Source organism: Pterocles gutturalis, unplaced genomic scaffold, assembly GCF_000699245.1.
Source record: "Pterocles gutturalis isolate BGI_N339 unplaced genomic scaffold, ASM69924v1 scaffold8499, whole genome shotgun sequence".
In the NCBI taxonomy this organism is placed as follows: Eukaryota; Metazoa; Chordata; class Aves; order Pterocliformes; family Pteroclidae; genus Pterocles; species Pterocles gutturalis.
Window position 1 is genome coordinate 99,507 of NW_010133279.1, and position 21,066 is coordinate 120,572.

General features: G+C 41.4%; 1 protein-coding gene across 1 annotated transcript in view; it reads left to right on the forward strand.

The window, feature by feature from the left end:
• The window catches only part of LOC104467406 (teneurin-1), a gene marked incomplete at both ends in the record, with an annotated part of 112,242 nt that extends 91,395 nt beyond the window's left edge, over positions 1-20,847 (forward strand). Inside the window, 3 exons of the mRNA XM_010081174.1 lie at positions 12,968-13,334; positions 15,099-15,609; positions 20,675-20,847. Coding sequence (XP_010079476.1) covers positions 12,968-13,334; positions 15,099-15,609; positions 20,675-20,847 — 1,051 coding nt within the window. The remainder of the gene's footprint in view (positions 1-12,967; positions 13,335-15,098; positions 15,610-20,674) is intronic.
• Between the last annotated feature and the right edge of the window lie 219 nt (positions 20,848-21,066).

Here is a 21,066-nt window from a genome sequence, read left to right on the forward strand (position 1 = left end):
CGATCCTGGTCTAGATCAGAGGTGACTCTAGGTTGCTCCATTTCTCAAATGTACACACTCTTGTAGTGTTCACTGCATCCCAAGGGTGTACAGAAATCGTTTAGTTATTGGTTATTGATGGCAAATGAGAGCACACAGGGTGGGTATGCCTGCCTGTCTGTCTGTCAGTATTATTTTCCTAACAGTAAATCAAAATCCTGGGCCGATTTCAAACAAATTTGTAGAGAAACAGCAGCCTTCACAGCAATTAAATTCCTACACATCCCATAAAAAAATATTAATCCAGTTGGAGGAGAGAGACCTAACGTGCCCTTTCAAAAGGAAATATTGCAGCGTGAGCTTTCTTTTATTAAACTCCAGAGATTCCACTCAGGATCTAATAAATGCTCCATCCCCAGGAAAAGCTTCATTTGGTGCTTGGATCTTATTAAACTCCCAAGTCAGTCAGCCATGAGACGGAAGTCCTTAGGAAACCAGACTTCATTAGATCCAGTGTTCATAGAAGTTTTATTGACGTTGTGGGAGGTTTTGTGTGAAAGTAAAAAACACTTCAGCTCAGCTTGAGTGATAAGCTTCGCTTCTCTTCTGCCTCCATTGCTGTGGTGAGAGCTGGGGAGAGATTTAGGAGATTCTTCTACCATCTTGCAATTTCCTCCTGTATCTTTCCTCCCATGAGCAATATGTGGGCTGAATTTCCACCTCTCTCAACCTCAGGTCGTTTGTATCTGTGCGAGTGGCAGCAGTTAGTATTTGGGAACTGTTTAAACACATCTCGAGCACAGTCCCTGCAAATACAGACACCCAACATTTGCCAGGCAACGGAAAATGACTCCCAAGAGGTTTCTCTCAGCCTGTAACCATGGCCTTGTTCTCGTGCTGATGTCAGTCCCACCAGGCATGAGTCTGTGCCAAAGCAATAGCTCCAGCCTGATTGATGGTGTTAATAACTGTCACTGCTGTGTTCCAAAATGAAAGGTCTGGTTTGAAGACTTTTTCTTGACATTTGCACTTCATCAGCCTTTGTTCAGCAGTTCTCCACGTGAGGGAACCATCTATATTGTGTCGCTTCACATAAACTTCCGTGACACTGCAAAATGTTTTGCTCCCTTATAAAAATGTGACAGTGTTACTGACGTAGGCAATTTGCTTGCATAGGTCAGATTAAAAGGCAGATTTCTAGAACAGGGTTTAAAGGCAACCCGCACGTGGCAAGAACGCCGTGTCCTGGACAGCCTGCTTTGAGTGATGGGGGAGAGGGGAGAGAGCAATAAGTAATGCTGTTGATGACTTATTTGAAATAGTGACATGGGAGACAGAGTGCTGGAAAAGAAGAGTGAAGATGAGCACAATTGCCTGAAAATGTATTATGTATCTCAAAAAAATGCAAACACTGACATTGCTCCCGCAGTCACAAGCGCTGCGGGCGCTCCCCACCGGCGTCTGCACCGGCACGACATGCTTCAGTGGCGTTGTGGAAGGCTTTGGAGCAGAACAAAAGGCTCCCAGGACATGGTGACCTCACTTGAAAGCAGCGATGAGGGTCTGCTCATCGGAGCAAAGCACAGCCTGAACAGAACTTTCACCATGTACGTCTGGAGGCAGGAAGGGAAAATGTGAAAGACAAAAATATGATCTGATGAATGGGTGAGAAACAGGGGGAGCAAGCTGCCAGCGTGAAACCAAATTGATTCTAGGCTGAAGTACTTTTAAGCCAGGGTGAGAGTAGGATATCACCAAGCAACTGCAGGATTACATGGAGCCAATTAATGAATTAGTTTGCAGGTCAGAGGAAAACACACTGTGCCTTCAGGTGTTTCTCTACAGACCCAACAGTATGTACTGCATTCTTCTAAAAGCAGAAAGCACAAAACTCATTCTTGTTGGCTTTTTTTTTTTTACACCAGATGCATAATATTCCCATTGCATTAGAGAGCTGCATGCCATCAAAAAGGAACAGCTTTGTTTTCACTGTAGGAAAGTATTGCAAAACTACCCCTGCTCTTGATTTTAGTCCTTTACCTGTGTGAGGCTTTTGATACACTGCTCTGGTTAGGTGTAATTAATGCATCATAAATATTCCAAATCTCTGAACGGTGTTTTTCATTGCTTTGCAGTAACATGTTTTATGTGTATTTGTGAAATTGCTGAACAAAAAGCACACAAAAGCAGAAATGACAAGTCTTGTAGGCCCTTGAATTTTTACCCTACAGAAGTCTTTCAGGGCTTTTTTCTTTCTAGAAAAGATCTTTATGATTATTTTTTTCAAATTTTAGTTGCATGAAATGACAAGTTGTAGGCCCTTGAATTTTTATTTGTGGTCTTCCCTACAGAAGACTTTCAGGGCTTTTTTCTTTCTAGAAAAGATCTTTATGATTATTTTTTTCAAATTTTTGTTGCATGAAGGAGCCCAGAAAAGATGGAAGTTTTTTCCAGTATAAGGTTGTCTTATTCTCTGCTTCTTTTTACTCTGCTGCTTAATTTCATGTGCTTTCTTCTCTGGCTTTGCTGGAGGAGAAGCTAACTGGAGTGGAAGTCGTGGCCCCAGCAAAATCAGCAACTGCTTTGCCACTGACTTCAGTGGAACCAGGGCTTTTTGCCGAGTGCTTGTCCAAGCTTAATTGAAAGGGTAGTGAGTAGCGAGTGTGTAGCAAGGAGCAACTGTATCCTAAGAGAATCTATGTCTTTCTGAAAAAATAGACCAAAACAGAGCCTTTACTGCGGCATTTCCAAACCTTTTCAAAAATGAGGGCACCCCCCCTCAATTAAATAAGTTTTAGTCTTTGGGAACCGTAAAAAAATTCCAGACAAAATAACATATGCAAGAACAAGCAGTCACTAGTATCCGTACTTTGAAGCAAAACCAAGCTGAAAGCCTTTTTAAAAAGGATCTTCAGGTAGAAGATAAAATAAGCTTTTCCAGGGGCAGAGGAGAGGTTAAGTAGCCTTTCTTTAAGAGGAACTGAGAGAAGAGAGGCTCATAGGATTAGAACCTCAGGTGGAAAAAAGTCTGTGAGAGCTTGTGAATCAAACTTGTAGGTGTATAATGGGATTTTTAGAATATCAAACAGAAAGCAGGATGGTTTCATCACACCTAATTTATATTCTAATCAAATTATTCGATCACTGAATTTGAAATATTAGTCATCGAAGTGAGATAGCATGCCATGAAGTCACACTTCAATTTTTCCTTAAAGCCCAAGTGCTCTTTTTGTATTGGTCACCTGCAAAAACAGCAATTTATTTCAATTATCTGCCATAAATAATGCATTACTACTGAGTAAAAGACTATGTACATTTTAATCAACTTCCAGCAATTGCATCGTTTCCTTTGATGGTTGAGGTAGGGAGTGTTAGACATTTGATGGTGGAGTGAAGGAGACCCGACAGACCTCTGCTCGTGACTTTTCTCTTTCTGCTATACAGAGCCAGATTTAAATTGGTTTTTTAATCATTTGTTTCTAATAAGAAATTGCAAGAAGGAAGAAACTTGTATAAGAACTGGATGGCTGGCAAGGAGGCAGCAACTCAGCTCTGAGCGTAGGTGCTCCCAGGTGCATGTTCCCAACTCACAGAAACCTCTGCGCTCGCCAAATGCCGCCCAAGTGTCCAAGAGACCAAGATGACCCTGAGAGAGGAGTGACCCAGAGGGAGACAGCATGGAGCAAGAGAGCGAACTTCCAGACCAAGCCTCATCTGTATACTGGGCATGACGTGCATGTGTTCTGGTTTGGGCATTTGGATATGTTGCCCAGCATTAAGGGGAGGGAGACCACATGGGCTGGCAGAATTCTGGAGTTTGAGCACAGGGTAGGTTTGGAACCAGCTGTGTTCAGAGGTGGTGGTGTCCCTCCTGCAGAGATGTTGCACGCTGCTGGGACAGAAATTGTTGCGTTGACTAGGTCAAAGGAAGATTGTCCTACGTCTTAGAGGAGCGAGGATGGGTCTTTGGACTCCTAGTCGGTCTTTACGAAAGCACAGATCAGGAGAAAGCCTCCAGAAAAGAAGGCATAAAACCAGTGTAAGTGAAAAAAAAGTGATACAGGCGTTTACTTCTATTGTCAGGTCATTGAAATTTTACATAGCAGCAAAAGCTGTAAAAGAAAGTGTGGGTACGGTTGCATGGCTGAAAGCATTGCATCACAAGAACTGGTGGAGGGGGGGGGGGTGAAAAAAGCCAGCACAGCAATACTTCTGGCCTGCAAATTGCTCCAGGTGCTAAGGGGAACCTGAAAGTCTGCAAATCCTGTCAAACCAGCACGGTAATCGTAACAGCTTGCACAAGGCAGGACTTTGAAGCATGTCAGCACGAGGGCACTCTAGAGGGTATTGTTCCCTTGCTGCCTGGGTGCCTCTCAGGTCTCAAAGCTAGTTATAAACAAAGACTGAAAAGGTTTTAGTACCAAGAAGTGCTGCTTTGGAGGTATTAGTGATATCTCCATCATCATTGTTATTAGGACTGGTTTTTCCCCGAGTTATGCTTGCAAGCTGCTGAAGGCAAACAAAAGTAAGCTGTGACGACCACAGAGAGTAACGTGGCAGGAGCTGTAGCCTGGGTGATGACAGCTCAGATTTTGCATCCCATGTTTGCTTCAGCATCTTTTCTACCCTTGGTTCTGCCAAGGAACAAAAAATGACACTGTGTCAGTGGAGGAAAAAAAAAAATGCAAATGTCAAGACAGAAATTGGTTGTATCCAGTTGTATCATGCCATGCAGAGGCTCCGTTTATAGCTGTGCATTATGAAGTTTAGGCCAGAGAGAGAGATGCGAACAGAATGATGGAGAGCACCATTTTATGCAGTATGTTACTCTGACAATAACACATTTACAAACAAATTAGCTAAAAATGTCTGAAGGACATTCAGCTTCACAAACTGGGCCTCATCTCCTGCTGATAGATTCCTTTGGGATGGATATGGCATGCAAAATGATACACTGCCTTGGAGAATAAATTTATGAAGTTTAGCAATGTAGGTCACATTGCAGGAAAAATCATAAATGTCTGAACATCACTCAATAGCCATTCAATCAACTGCTCAAAGCAAAAGGGGAAACTGAACAGCATGTAGCTGTCTCTGGTGAGAACTCGGGAAAGTCATGATATGATGGAAAACCCTTTAGGTCCTCCATCCATATGTATTTCTTTCTTCTTCTATTTTTCTTGCCAGTTCAGAGTTATATTTCTGTGTCGATATCCGTAGTTACAACAAAACCAATGGGGTTTTTGCTGCTACTACCATCAACATAATAAGTGTGTTGGATGGCTCACAAAAGTGAGGCCAAAAATTTGGGGAATTGGGAGAAATGAAATGGTTGAAACTTGGTATAAGTAGCATAGGCATAAGGAACTAATTTCGTTTTGAAATAATTTTTGTCTCATCCAGAAGGATTTATAACTTATGGTATTTGCTTCAGTCTTTTTGGTTTTGGTTTGAAGGAATAAAGAAAATATGATTTTAAAGGACATTTCTAGATCTAGCACTGTCTAGAAATTCTAGATCTAGAGATTCTAGAAACTGCTAAGAACTGTAGCTGCCTGATGAGGAACCTGTTGGAAACCTAATTTCAGGTGCACTTTTAAACGCTTTGTCTAGACCCTTTTTGGAAGGCAAAAAAACCAAGTGCCTCTCCTTTTACATCCAGGTTGTATCCTTCCCAGGCTTGAGATACATTATTTAGCTGGATGATATTTCTTGAATTTTGCTTGAGAAAACACTAGTCCTAAACTTTATCCTTGCAAGCTTTTCTGGCACAGTCTGATAACGGATATCCAAATACGCATCACAGCAGTAACCCATGCCCTTAGCTGACATAAATTTAAAACAGAGTGCCTGCTTACAGTCTCAGACTAGATTCAAAAACTCTCCAGTGCGTTTTCTTGCAAGTATCTAGTCAATGTAAATACTCACATGGAAGGATTCCTACATGGAGTGCAGTTGTCTTGTTTGTTCTGCAGAATGCAAGATGCCTAATTTTTTTATTCGCTATTTGAAGTTTAACAGCAGCATTTGTTTGTTTTCAATGCAGCATGACGGCTAGTTAGATTACATTAATTTTGCTCAGTTGAAATACCTATTGTGTAAATACCTGTGAAAAATTAATTGCAGAAAATCATGTCATGATAGCAATTAATCTTCGAGCTAATTTCTGTAAAAGGACTCAAATTACTTCAGCTTCTTGTTCTGCCTAGAATTTTTTATTTCCATGTGAAAAAAATGTGTATAATTTAAAGATAAAAATCAAATTTTTCTGTAGTAGTTTTGCTTTAACTCTCTGCTACAGTTTGGTAAAGGATTGGAATGGATTTAAAGAAGCCAGTACTGTTGAATTGTGTGTCTGTGCAGGAATTTGCCATAGAAGATACCCTGCCATACACACGGATTGCAGAATATCTATTTTTCCCATCCTTCTTCCTTTCACTTGCAGAAATTGTGTTTGTGAGTTTAATGGTGTAACTCTTCAGGGAATGCTTAAATCAGAGAAGTGAATTTGCCTTTTCTTGTGAAAGCTGTGGAGTTAGCCTTTGCTCTGATCCTTTCAGGAATGTGTTTTGCAGCCCAGATCCATCTGAGGATGCAGTTGTGGTTCCCACACGCCCGACTGGCAGCTCCTGGCAGCAGCTCCTCGTCCTTCGCTGCCCCAGTCCCCCCCATTTCTGCCCAGCCCTGGTCTGGGGAGTGCTGCCCTGAGGAGCAGTGCTGGCCTCCGAGACAGTTTCCTGGGCATAAATCTGAAGGAAGTTTTAACTTCAAGAATTTAATTTAAATTTTAATTTTGAGTTTGACTCAGGATTTAGGGCAGAGTCAGAGTATTTGGGTGATTTTTTCACAGATCTTCCTCCCACCTTTTCTGCATTGGCAGCACACTGGTACCCAGAATTTCTGAGCCCAAAACAATAACATCAAGCCAAACCTAGTGAGAGATTTATTAAGATTTATGCAACCTCACTGTTGTGCTGCCTCATCTGAGAAGCACAGGACCTAGAAGCACAGTTAGAAATTGAGGCAGGATGGAAACGGTCCTGTTGTTAGCTAGATTTCCTCCTGGTCCCACTCCCTCCTTTTGGCCATGCAAATTAACTGCAGTGGTGTATTTGGAGGACATCTATTCCCACTCCAGCTCCGGAGACGTGTTTGGGTTAGATTCAAATTCATGGACTATTTTGAGATATTTTAATTGAAGAGTCTAAGATTCCTCCTCTCAGAGGTACCAGCCTGCTCGAAATACTTCGTAAATTCCTTCTGGGCATTTAACAAAGTATTTCTTTCATAGCCTGTACAAACCACGGGTACCATGTTTAAACAGACTTAAATGGCTTAGGAGTCTAAGTCTCATCGATTTTCATCGTCAATGGGCTTCTGCGATTCTGGATAATGTTCCCTCTATTATCAAATAAAGATGATGCGAAACCAGTCCCCATAGAAATCAACTTTTCCTATTGATTTAGTAGACCCAAGATTCCTCGTACGGTCTTTGAAGTTGTGAAGCAGAAAAAAAATCATAAAAAAGAAATTATGCAACAAGAAGAGAGCTGCAAAGTGAGAGCACAGCGAAGCTCGTGGCAAGCGAAGCAAAGAAAAGCCGTGAAAACTGTTGGAATGGTGCCTTGCCTTCACATTCCTGCGCTGGGTCCCTTGTCGGCTGGAAATAATTGACGGCAAAAGCAGGTTGACAGGGAGACTACTCAAGCCGTGATGCTGGAGAACTGGTGGCCTCAGACCTCTGAGCTGCATCTATAAATGTGCCGTAGCTGCTTTGCCAGCCCAGGGCAGAAAACAGCAGTTGTTAGGCTGCAAAACTCCTTTATTTGAGTTTTTCACTGGGGACCGATGAATGCAGAGAGCAACATTTGTAAAGGTTAGAGCAGGGACTGCTACAGCTGAACTGTATAATTCTGAATTTTGTAATATGCAGGATAAGGAGCATGAGAAACAAAGGCTCCTCCAGCGTGGGAGGAGGCTGTAATCCCACCACGGGGCAGAGTTCCCCACACAGGAGCTCAATTCTGGCTCTGCGTGCCGTTAGGAGAGAAGCTCAGCTGCTGAGAGGAGCTGACAGTCAGTGTCAACAAAAGAAAGAGCCCAGGAGTGAGCACAAACTGACAGAAAATGATGAAAAAATATCCGTGGTTGTCAACTGTGAGAAAATAGAGAGAAATACATGGTAGTGAGACATCCTGCAGAAAGTTCAGGGAAGCAGAACCAGCCTCCTTCAGCCTGGTAAACCACACGCTCCCTCCTGACGGGCCGCCTCTGTGGGTCCTTCCTCGGAGCCACTCCTCTCGCAGAGGGAAGGAGAAAGAAGAGTTTGGGTGAGAAGAGAGAAAAACGCTATTTAGAAGGATGTGGTGAGTAAAAGGCTTTGGCCTGAAAACATCATCTGAAGTGAGTATAAATAAGAAGAGATGAAAAAGGAAGTTAGCAGCAAAAGGGAGATATGGAGGATGTTATGATCCGGTCTGCAAATGCCTATGGTAGAGCTGAATAAAGGTGAAGGTACCACAAACAGAAGTACTTGAAGCTGAGCAGTACAGATAGGAAGTAATCCATCCGTCAGGACGATCAGAAAAATTTTGGCATTAATTTCATGCTACTACATGAAGCGGAATCCAAATATACAAGCAGTGCATGGAAAGAACTCAAAGCGGTGGTGAAGCCTTTTTAGGGATTTATGCACCTTCTTTTCATCCACGATAAATGGAACTTACCCCAGTGAAATTTACCCCCGCAACCAAGCAGTTAAGCTCTTGAAAGCTGCATCTGCAGACAGGGATAAATTTTTCCCTCTTAACTTTTCTTACTTTGAGGTGAAGGTAGGATTTGTTTGATCTGATTTGTTTAAAATAGTACCCAAAATGCCACAGCCGTAAAATGTCATGCAAAATGTGTGGAAAGTTTTAGCCATATGGTCAAAACCAAAAAGTAAACCAGAGTTCTTCACAAACTAGCGCTTATATGTGCATGTGTGCGGGCGTGTATGTTTAAGAAGCATATGAGTGCAGGCTCTCCTATCAGTGCTACTTTGCAAAAAGAAAAACTCATTTATTTGGTTGTATAGCTTTGCTGTGGGAAAAATAAATATTTCAAAACCAGATAGGTAGGTAGGTAGTTATACAAGTGCATATGTATTTTGCAAGAAAGAAACAAACACAAAAAATACCATTCTGGTCTGAGAGCTATTTAACTACCTAAGCGTAGGTCTCCCAGCGAAAATTCATTTAAATTGAAGCCACCTCAGTGCACTTTGATTTTTTCCAGAACACTTGACATGAAAAAACGTATTAGAAAGCCAGACCAGTAGGTGTTAATTTTGCACTTCTCAAACCAGAGACTGATGATTAGATATAGCTGGAGCCTTTATCTTGACAGTTAAACGCTGAATTCCCAGAAAAGTTGACATGTTAATACCTATACGCGAAAGGTCTCATTGCTCAAGGGTTCACTTGTTTCGCCAGTGATTTCCATTGCATATGCTCAGTCTCCTGTGAACCAAACCAGAATTGTCACCTGAAAACTTCACTCTGTGAAAAATGTGAGGTACTGACTGCTAGTGAACAAACCTTGTCTGCTTGTTTATAACGGGATAATCAGTGATGCCATTTCGGTACACTGTTCAAAAGAAGAACCCATCACATATAATTAAAAACACTTGCAACTGGCCCAATGTTGAGTTACCAAAAAAATATACGGAAATGGGAGAGGGCTTTTTACGGGAGCCTATAAGTACTGCTTCGAATTAAAAAGTATGTTAACTGATTTAATATTCTAATCCTAACTGAGGTTTTGTCTGGAAAAACTTTTAAATAGGCACAGTCGTATCTGATGAGAATTGAAGCTCTCCTCTGCAATATGTTTATTGGCTCTGAATGAAGCACAGCTGATGGTTTGGTCACAGAAACCTGCCAGAGGGCAGCTTGCTTTAAGAGAAAAGAAACAACTGGTGACTTTTCAAGGTACCAGCAAACCTGAGGGTGCAGTTACACTTCAGCTTAAGCTGATTTAGGTGATTAGTTTTTAGCCAGCAAACTGTCCTGAGCCTGCTCTCCGTAGGAGCACCCGGACACTGGCCTTGCTGCTGGGGCTGCACAGGGGACAGGGCTGGGGTGGGACTGCAGCAGCCCCAGTTTACACCAGTTTGAGAAGCCTTGAAGTCTCATTGTGACGAGAACAGTGCATATTTTGTGTAAATCTGTGAAATTCTTCTTCAGATTAGGAAATGCTCCAGGGTTTGTGTGTATGTTTGATTTGAATTGGTGAATTTCACCTTTTTTTCCCCTCCAGTTGCACTAGCATCAGCTTGCAGGCAGCAGCAGCTGGTTTTTGTGCTGCAGTCTCCAGATAGGTGCACACTAGCTTTAATATTTCACCTGGGATTAAACCATTAATACATCCTTGACCACGTTAAACCCAGGAAGGAGAAGCTTTAGCCGTACCTTCTGTGACCTTTTCAGAGCAGAGAGATAGGCAATGGTTCTGGTGTAGTAACCAGAATCATTTAGATATTTCCAGCTAAAACTTTATTTATTTTCACCATAATGCAGCTAGATTTACAGATGTGATCAGTCTGAAAGCAAATGTGCTGGCAGTTAACAGCTGTTGAGACTGAGCTTTAGGCATATTGCTGAAAGTGAAATGGACGGTTGCATAAAAGTTTATTCTATCTCAATAAACCAAGTCAGCCTCAAATCAACCAGTAAAAAAAAAAAAAAAAAAAAAGTTGTTTTGGCCCAACCCCATCCCCATTTACCTGCAAGACACCAAGAATACCTGCAGAGTGGGAGGAATTCAAATTATTCAGTGGGCAAAGGCAGCGTGGCTGGGCCACAAAGGAACACCAGCTATTAAGATGTGGCAGGTGCTACGCAGAGTCATTATGGCAAAAATAGTTTCAGCCTGAAGTTTTTATCACTGATGATCTCGTTGCGGTTAATCAAAGATTATTTTTACAGCAGAGTGATCTGTGAAGGAGGATGTTAAAGTTGAGGGTGTCTGTTTCCCATTAAAAATAATCTATTTACTTTGATAGAGCAATCAAATGTTCTGCATTAAAGCTACATTGCAAATATGGGTTTTTTCCAAATTTCCTGAAGAGAGCCTTGTAGAGATTTTAATATTAACTAAAGAGTTTTATTTGATGTCCCATTGAACTCTCTGTTGAAGCCTGAGCTACTAGCTCCATGTAAACCAGCCCTAGCGCAGTGGGTGGAATCTGGGCAGCCCCATGCATGCACAGAAATCAGCACCTTGATGGGAGGAATCTGTTTCCAAGTGTTTCACCACATTTATCATCATTTGGAAGGACTCTACCAGCTGGTTCAGAAGTGAACCCAACAGCATTAGTCTTAATGCCAGTTATTATGCTGTCTGGTAAAATGGACTGGGCACAAGGAGGGGTTCGATTACTCCGTGAGCCTTCGCAGTTGTGCCATGTAACCACGCGGGACAAGACACGGCAGCCACCGTGCCCTGCCTTTATTAGAACATCAGCGATCAACCCAGCAATGTACTTGTGGAAATGAGATTATTTAGGAAATACTGATGCTTGAGAAAGGGAGAGACTTGGCCTCCAGCCTGGTTCCTGAGCTGACCCCGAGCGAGCAGGTGGCTTGCGATGGCCACACGCTCCACCATATGGTATTCCGCAGCGCTGAGCATTGTATTAGCAGCTGCGGTCTCTACATTCATAGATCTTTTAATTAGCACAGTGGAAAAATGAGCAAAAACAGCAACAAAATCAGTAAATGTAATAATAGAAGCTTTTTGTGACATGTAAAGCATATCGAACCATTACATTTTAGCCTGGTATTTATTCTCTTCTGATGACTGAAATATTTAGTCCAGAAAAATTCCACTCAGATAAAAGCAGCCATCTCTTCACGAGGAATAACAAGCAAAGCATCCTGAGAGAGATAAAAATACGCTGTTTTGCAATCTCGGTGGCTGAGTTGTTCTCTGACCTTTCCGTAGACAAGCTGCACTCCAAATCCTCCACTGGCCGCTAGCTGCCAAGAGGGACCAGTCTGCTCCATTGTTGTTTCCCAGTTCAGCGATCCTGCGCTGGTTGTTGAACTTTCTCAACAGGAGAAATTTGAAGCTCTGGCCAGTACAATCAGCATCCTACATACTGGTTGGCTTTCAGGTTGATAGACTGCCCCACCTTTAATTGGGAGCGTGTTTAATTCTCCAGATCCTGATGCAACAGATATGTATCAGATACACAATTGGAAACTTTGCTTGGTTGGCACTCTCACCTTCATGGAAAAAGGCAAAAACCTAACATTCAATATGAAGAATTTACTTAATCTGTGACTGAAATCATAAGTAGTTACGGCTTGGCTATTGTATCATGTAAATTGTGATATGTTGGTGTATTATTATGTTACAAAGAATGAAGGAGGTTATATTTCTTATGGATTATAAGTCTTACTAACTTCTCTTGCTTAGTAAAGAAATGGTGGAAATGCATCGTACTCTTCTAGTATGTAATTTTCCTTTTGTCCTAACAGTCAATTAAAGTGTTAGGACATTGACAACCTCTAACTGTTTGCCACTCCAACAACCTTGAAACAATAACATTCAGACCTGGAAAAATTTCTGGCTGATGTTATGTGACATGAAGTGTGTGTTTTTATTTGCATGACTGCATAGGTATAATAAAGTTCCCACCTTAGTGACCTTGTGCAAGTACCTCTCAGAGGGTGCTAAATTACTTTTCAAACCGAGATTTGTTCCACACTGGAGCTGGACCTCAGAAAAGAGTATGTTTTTTGAAACTTCTTTTACCAAACACAATTAAAGGTACATACTGGAGAAGAAGTGCTGGGTGAATCCACCGAGTGCCTTGATGTTATGGTAGTGTGATGGGTTACAGGACAGGTAATCAGAGATGGCTGAATTAAACTGCCTTCCTGTATTAATCATTCTTTTTTTTCTTTCTTTTTCCCCACCTTCCCCCTAATTTTTTTTCCAGGTGCGGTTAGAATGGCCAACAGACCTCACGGTGAACCCTCTAGACAATTCACTGTACGTCCTGGACAACAACATCGTCCTGCAGATCTCTGAGAACAGGCGTGTGCGGATTATTGCAGGGCGCCCCATTCACTGCCAGGTGCCGGGCATCGACCACTTCATCGTCAGCAAGGTGGCCATCCACTCAACCCTGGAGTCAGCCAGAGCCATTGCCGTGTCTCACAGCGGCATACTCTACATTGCAGAGACAGATGAAAGAAAGATCAACCGTATCCAACAGGTCACAACCAACGGTGAGATCTCTGTAATCGCTGGAGCCCCATCAGACTGTGACTGCAAGATTGACCCGAATTGTGACTGTTTTTCAGGTAAGGAGATGTTAGTTATTTCCTGTCTCTTATCTGTTGAGATCCCCTGGCACAGATTAGCAAAGTGACAAGGGGAAGGAAAGACAAGCAATGATTCTGTTTCCTCAGAAAGCTGAAAAGCTTATCAGCAGCTCTTTGTGGATTTAATCCATTGGATTCAGAGATGTGAGTCTTCCAGTTGGCACTGAAGGAACCTCAGGATCATCTTAAATTTTCCTCTTTTAATAGAGAGGTTACACACCATTCAAAATTAGCTCCAAGTCTGCCTTTCAGAGGCAGCTGGGTTTGCCCATGGTGAAGCCGGTACCAGCCCCACTGCAGGTGCCACCCAAATACTAGTGGACCAGGCAGCCCCTCTCAACAAGAAGAGTACAAAGGTGTTCCACATCCAGTGGAAAACACTACCTTTTGTCTTCTTATCACTTGTGTCACGCTGCACAACCAGCAAAATGATGCAAACACATCATGTTCGGAATTTTTTGTTCTTTGTGTGTTTTAAGCTGGAACAGCCAGTGCCAGGCTTGCAACACAGCTCCTCTGCCCTGCATGCACCAAAACAAATTGTGGAGCTTTTTTTCACAAAAGCATATTTCATAATGAAACAAAAGGACAGCATTCCCATATACAGAGAGGGGCAGTATGTTGTCATCTTGCTGTCTCTAAGATCCACCGTGTTCAGCTCCATAATGTCATCATAATTCTTAAGCCTCCCATTTCATGTAAAAGGTTAATTACTGACAAGGAAACATTAAGTATGTCAAGAATGGAGAGAAAAAAATGTAAATGGTCTTCCAGAGAAAGTGGGTTGCTGACCCAGCATTGTAATGATAATCAAAGCTTCACATGCATTGCCAAGCGCTGCCAGCCTGTTGCTGGTGTGGCAGACCAGTGCTGAAAAGGATCCTGATCAGCATTCCTGTTGAGGAAAACTGCCCTCAGTGCTGAAAAATTGAAAACTGTGATGTATCTAATGATGCTGCTGGTTCTGGGTTGGTGAAAGGCAGGGCCAGAAGACCACCTAATTTGTCCATCTCCGGGGAAGCACAAGGTACACTCAAAATCATCACCAAATTTCATTTCTCACTCAGGGGAAGGGGAGCAATACAAATAGTAATGTGTTTTTCTCTAAGAATGAGGTTTAATGTGCTTTCTTGCTAGTTACAGAAAATCCTGCTCATGTAAAGTCATTTTGATATACAGCCTATGATAATGCAAATATCCTCCTCAAACCTTTAAAATACGCAAACCAAGTAAATTATCAAGTGATACTGGATGGGGTGGTTTCTCAAAGCCCTTTTTGACTGTTATTCTTGTTTTGTTTTCCTGTAGTGTTGAGTTTTTAATAAGTATAAACTAATCTTTGATTCGGTGTCATTTTAGCTGAATTACTGGGTTTCATTTTATGTTTGTTTTATTTATAACACAATTTTATTTATCTACATGACAACAGACAAATAATAGGGAATGAAACTTCAGGTGTCGTGGTTTTTTTTTTTCCCAATTTTGCCATTAATGCTTTCCTGAGCAGCAGGGTTTTGGCCTTAGCAAAAATGGTGTAAATTAGATAATTTATATTCTTGTTTGTCTTCACTGAGACTGATTTAGAATTGCACCGACCTTAGACAATATGGATTTAATTAGTTGGAAGAAGATACTCTTTCATTGAGCTGTAAACGGTACAGAGGAAAAGCAGCGTGTCAGGCTATGGGGGATCAGATTAAGTATGGACATCACAGATTACTAAAATTACCATTTCTCCTCCAGGTGATGGTGGATATGCCAAAGATGCAAAGCTGAAAGCACCTTCTTCTCTAGCCGTCTCTCCTGATGACACGCTGTACGTAGCAGACCTTGGCAACGTTCGCATCCGTGCAGTCAGCCGAAACAAGGCTCACCTCAGCGACACGAATATGTATGAGATCGCGTCGCCAGCCGACCAAGAACTGTATCAGTTCACCGTCAACGGCACCCACCTGCACACGCTGAACCTCATAACGAGGGACTACATTTACAATTTCACCTACAGCGGGGACGGGGACATTGGCACCATCACCAGCAGCAACGGGAATTCGGTTCACATCCGCAGGGACACGAGCGGGCTGCCCCTGTGGGTCGTGGTGCCGGGGGGCCAGGTGTACTGGCTGACAATAAGCAGCAATGGAGTTCTGAAAAGAGTTTATGCCCAAGGCTACAACCTGGCTCTGATGACATATCCTGGAAACACGGGGCTTTTAGCAACCAAAAGCGATGAAAATGGATGGACGACTGTGTATGAGTAAGTCCATGACATTAAATGCCTGATGCAAGGAGCCCTGGTTTAAATAAATATTCAAATTTTTTAATCAGTTCTAGTAATTTAAAAAGACAGTTGGCTACTAACGCTGCATGAGAAAGGACAAGTAGTGCTGTTGCATGAGCTTTTACAATGAAACACTACCATTTTTAAGTGCCAAAGCTTATCAGGTGTAAAAGCTCTGTACGTAGTGCCCATTAAGCGTAGCAGAAAGTGCCTGAAATTATACTTCATTTGCACTTATTATTGTGAATCTGTTTCTTTAAATGAAAATATAATTTTGGAATTTTTTGTAGCTAAAGGACTAAAGACAAGTTGTGATATGAATCAGGAATTTGCAGAATTCCTGAGGAAGGCAAAAAGGGGAAAATTAGTATATTCATTGGCGAAGGGTGTGTTGCAAAGGAAACTGAGAATCTCAGTGGAAGGAATATTCAAAGACAAGAGTAGACTTGTCTCTGTCAACAGCAGAAGAGGATACATAATAAGAAAAGGATATGTAATAGCAAAAAGCTGTATATAAGGGGACTAGGAATGGCCTTGTAAGCAAGATGGTGAGGAAGCCTTTGACAGGACTTCTAAAGAGCAAGACGAGACAGTTAAAGATGCAGTCAGAACATCCCAGTCTGGTCCCAGAGAGAGAACAACTCAAGAGAAATTTCATTTTTGACTTTAAAGAGGTGTGATGTATCAGGATTTCTTATTATTTATAATTAATTGTTATAATTCCTGTTTGAGGATGTGACAAGTGATGGATGGAAATCATATTAACATTGCAGGATTTGTTCAGAGTCCTCAAGGAAGGTAGTAATGCCTGCTTTCTGTGCAGCATGGGAGTTCATGGTCAAAAACTAAAATGAAAAGCCATCCAGGTGAGATATGAACAGAAAACACATTGAGGAGAATTAAGTTACTGCATAAATCACCTGGAGAGGTAGTTGAGTCACCATCGTTACAGGGTTTTAGAATTATATTTTCTTAAAATGGAAGTAGGATAAAAGCAGAGAAAACTGCTGCCTAGTGCGTGGGATCTTTTATTCAAGGGGATGTTTTTTTCCCTCTGCCAAAGACTGAATTGATAGGGTGGACACAAGTATAAACTATTAGAGAGGGCCATTTTTGACAATGTGTGGGAAAACAAAACTATACAGGGCCTTCCTCGTTCAGTTCTCATTATTAGGCATCTATTGATAAAAATTTAAGTTATCTTGCAACAAAACAAAGTTCACTGTTGTCGCAGTGCTGTTTAACTACCGATCTGAGTGTTACCTTTTATAAGCAGAACTCATTTAAAATATATGTTTCTTTGTAATAATTTCAGCTCTGAGAGTGATCCATTTAAATCCCTGCTCGAGGATCGCATCAATCCATGGTCATGGACCAATGACACACTCAAAAAGCTTTTACAGTGCCTCCAAGTCATGCCAATTACTTCTTAAAATGCTGAACACCATGCATTGTTGCAGGACCTTGAATGTTAGAGCAGATTATTTTCAGTCATGTGCTTCTCAGTCCTGGTATTCTTCCTCTGTCCCATTGACACTGTGTGACCCATTTCACACAATTATTGCTTGTTCCTGTTGTCTTCTGGCAAGTTGTTAAACTACGACTCAAGCACAGCAAGATCTCTTAAAGGATTTCACCTGCTTACAGGTGCCTTCCACTGTATGTAACATAGATTTCTTCACAAAGAAATACCTGTTTCACGGAAGGATTGGTATGATCTATATGATTAACGTAAAGAGATTTTGCTACAGTGAACAGTTTTTCGTACTTCACAGCTTTAACTGCAGGCTAGGTCATTCTGTCCTCACTGATGCTTCAAGTTGTTCAGGCTTTGCATGACCATGCACTTCTGCCAGTCTAGAGCAGTCAGTACAAATTAACAGAATTACAGTTGTTAGCATTACAAAAACAACAGCAGAATTAAATAGTGAATCTGCATCATTGATATCTATGTTCAGTCCAATATTTTAAATCATCTTGATAATGTTACAAGTTCCTGAACGGCTGATACACAGAACGTCACCCAGTCTGCTGCAGACAGAGGGGCGGTTGGCTCTAATCAGCGCGGTGCTGAGCAGATGGGCTTTCAGGAGGTGCTGCTCACCTTCTGCTATAAGGTTGTGGGGCCTGATGGTCCTTAGACATCCTTTAACCAGACATTGTTTTCCAGAGAGATCAGGTTCTGAACTGACACCTGATTACAGTTTGAAAATTAGATTTTTTTTGAAGGGGTTACTTGTATATGAATTGCTTCGGAGTCCTATATGAACACAGGATTGGAGCTAAGAGAATTATTACATGAGCAACTTTCAAATTGCTTGCAATCATCTTCTCTGTTTAAGCTAGATTTGCATTCACATCCGAAAGTTCAACCCATGGCACTGTCAAGCTGAAATAGGGATGAGTTTGTTTAACAACACGTATCACACATGCTTGGGAATATGAGCAAAGATAATGAACTGTTCAGAACATCTACCGATATGTCAGATTCACTCACAGAGGGAAATTATTAAGAGGTAGAAAACCACCTACAAAAGTACTTGTCATCCATCTACTCTAATCTGATGGAATGGAAGTACTGAAAGAGCTCTTGCATAAAAATTATAGGTAATGTACAATTTTCAGTCATCTAGATTTTTTTTAATATTGTATCATTAAAGCTGTAAAAGGGAGCACTGGGCCTCTATTAGATCAAGGGCAAGAAAACACCTGCAAGAAACAACTCTCTCTGAAAAAATTAATTAGACCGCTTTCCCTTTGAAACGATGTAACTCTTAACCGTGCTACACATAGAAATGCAAATGGATTGTGAAGCTCTGTCCCCAAGTGTGCATTTCAAATATTGGTGAGCACTTCCTCATGTGAGTACTGAAATCAATGCAATTATTTGCATGATTAAATGGTCACCAACATGATTAACGGTGGCATAACTGGGCCCCAAATTAACATTAAGAAATATGTCATGATTCTGCCCCTATTAGCATGAGGAGGACATTGCTCTGCAGGAACTGAGTCCCAATGTGCTACTATTCATCATGTGAAAGGTGGCAGAACCTGTCCTCGGAGGACTGGGTTTCTTGGAACAATCTGGAATTAAAAAAATATCCTTTAGATGGTTCCGCTGCAGAATCATTACGGAGACACTAATCGGCACGTTCTCCTTGAAGTCAGTGGGACCATCTACATGAGTGAGAGCCCATTGGCGTGCGCGCTCGTCTCATTATAATTCAGTACTGCCTCTGCCCAGATAGCTGGTAACGGTTTATCCTGTTTTCAGCTACACAGGGAGTTTTGTGTGTGATCATCAGCACTATCAGCAGCAAACCTGGATCCTTAGTGGAGGTGGATCCCAAGTCTTCCGCACAAGTACATTCCAATAAGCTGGCTGCATTTATGCCTTAAAAAATGCATGATTTGGGGATTTTTCTGTGGTACAGCAGAAAATCCAAATAACCTAGCAAACTGTCATATCTGTTTGATCAAGCAGTAAATGAAATATAGCTGCTTAATGTTCACAGAGTTTTCCAACGATGAAGTCTAGTGATCTGAGTCATTTTTAATCACTGGGTGTGGCATCCAGTCAATTTGCACAGAACCGGCATAAAGGTGGAATGCAAATAAGTCTCATGATGTATGTGAGGGCAGTAAGAGGTGAAAGAGAGAGAGAGATTATATTGTATTTGATATTTTATTAACTTATTTGTCAAAAACCAGAAGATGGTCCCTAGTTCATTTTCCAGTGTTTCATTTGGAAAGAAAAGCTGCTCCATTTTTGTTTTTTAAATTGAGGGAAAGAAAAAAATTCCTGATTTTTTTCACCAACACTTCTTGTGACAAATAGATCTTGTCTGACTAATTAGGGGGAAATAAAGATCCTAAGGAAATGATGCCAACACATTAAAGTGAAGGACACAGCCAGATCGTCTGCTGATGTGAATTGGAAGGGCTCCACTGAAGGCAGCGGAGCTTTGCTGGTTGATTCACCAGCTGAGGATATGTTTTGTGAATGAGGGGACACAGTTAATAAAACATGAAAACTTAATTATGCTTTCCTACCTGCACAAATAGGTTTCTATTTTATGAACATGAGTTGGTTTTACTCATGAAAATACATCTGCAGTACCAGTGAGGTATCTTGGATGAATAAAAATCTGTTAACACCAGTAAGGTTTTTAAGATGGGAGGTATTAATACGAAACAATATCAAGCACCAAGCAATGTTCTGCATTGTTTTCCATGTGAAGCATCAGAAAGAACAAATGTATCTGTAGAACTGAAAAGACCCATTAGAAGCACTGCTTCAGAGCTCTTGAATTAATTATTGACTTTTCATAACATGGCCCAATTCACACAAAGTACCTTAAACGAAAAGAATTTCTTTAGTACTGATGAAATTTAGGTGAACTGAAATGTGGTGCTCTAGATTCTGGTGCTGTTACTTGCGATGAGAAGTAAAAAAAAAGTAGACCCATGGGAAACGTAACACAAGAGTAAAAACCACGTAGGCAACTTAATCGCTGCAGATTTCAATCTAATTTTATCACTATTGTTACGCTTTAGGTCCCCTTTTTAAATTCGCCGTTCATATTATGTACTTCACGTATCAGCAACAGTTTTGGAGCGTTGCACAACCTAAAAATTGGTTTTCTTTAAACTTACGGGTAAGAAAACTCCTTTTGGGGGTGAGTTGATTGCCTGAACACCGAGTGACCTCCAGTGGCTGCCCTCCCCTATCACATCCCAGCGGGATAAACCCTGACCAGCTGTGCCAAAACCGCTGGCAGAAGCTGAATGATGTAGGTAACATCTCATACAATTCCCAGTTGTATTTATCAAGCACTGCTGAAAAAGAGTCTAAGCAGGAATTCGGATTAGGGAATGATGCATTTTGAGTGAACAAATGGACCGATGTTTATCTTTCTACTTATTGCACTGTGTTGACAATGCTTCTTACTTGTTTCCCTTTTTTTTTCTCCTTTTAGGAGTATCTGCGAGACAATAGTGATGTATTTTCACGGCTTTTTAACGTCATGTGTTGCAGGTACGACTCTGATGGCCATCTGACCAATGCAACCTTCCCAACTGGGGAAGTCAGCAGTTTCCACAGCGATGTTGAAAAATTGACACGAGTGGAACTTGATACTTCAAACAGAGAGAATGTGATCACAGCCACAAACTTCTCAGCTACCTCTACAATATATACTTTAAAACAAGGTAATGAAAGCATTTCTTTGATTTCTTCCATAATTTTTACGTTTGAAACTGTAGACATCATTGCTTTCTGAAGTGTTTGCCAAAAAAATACATTAGAATTAGTTCATTTGTTTCTTCCTTGCTTCAGTGCAAATAGCTAGGTACTACTTATAATTCTCCTGGGGTACCAATTAGAAACAAAGCAGGAGTGAATTCTTTTCCACTGAGAAGAATCCCATG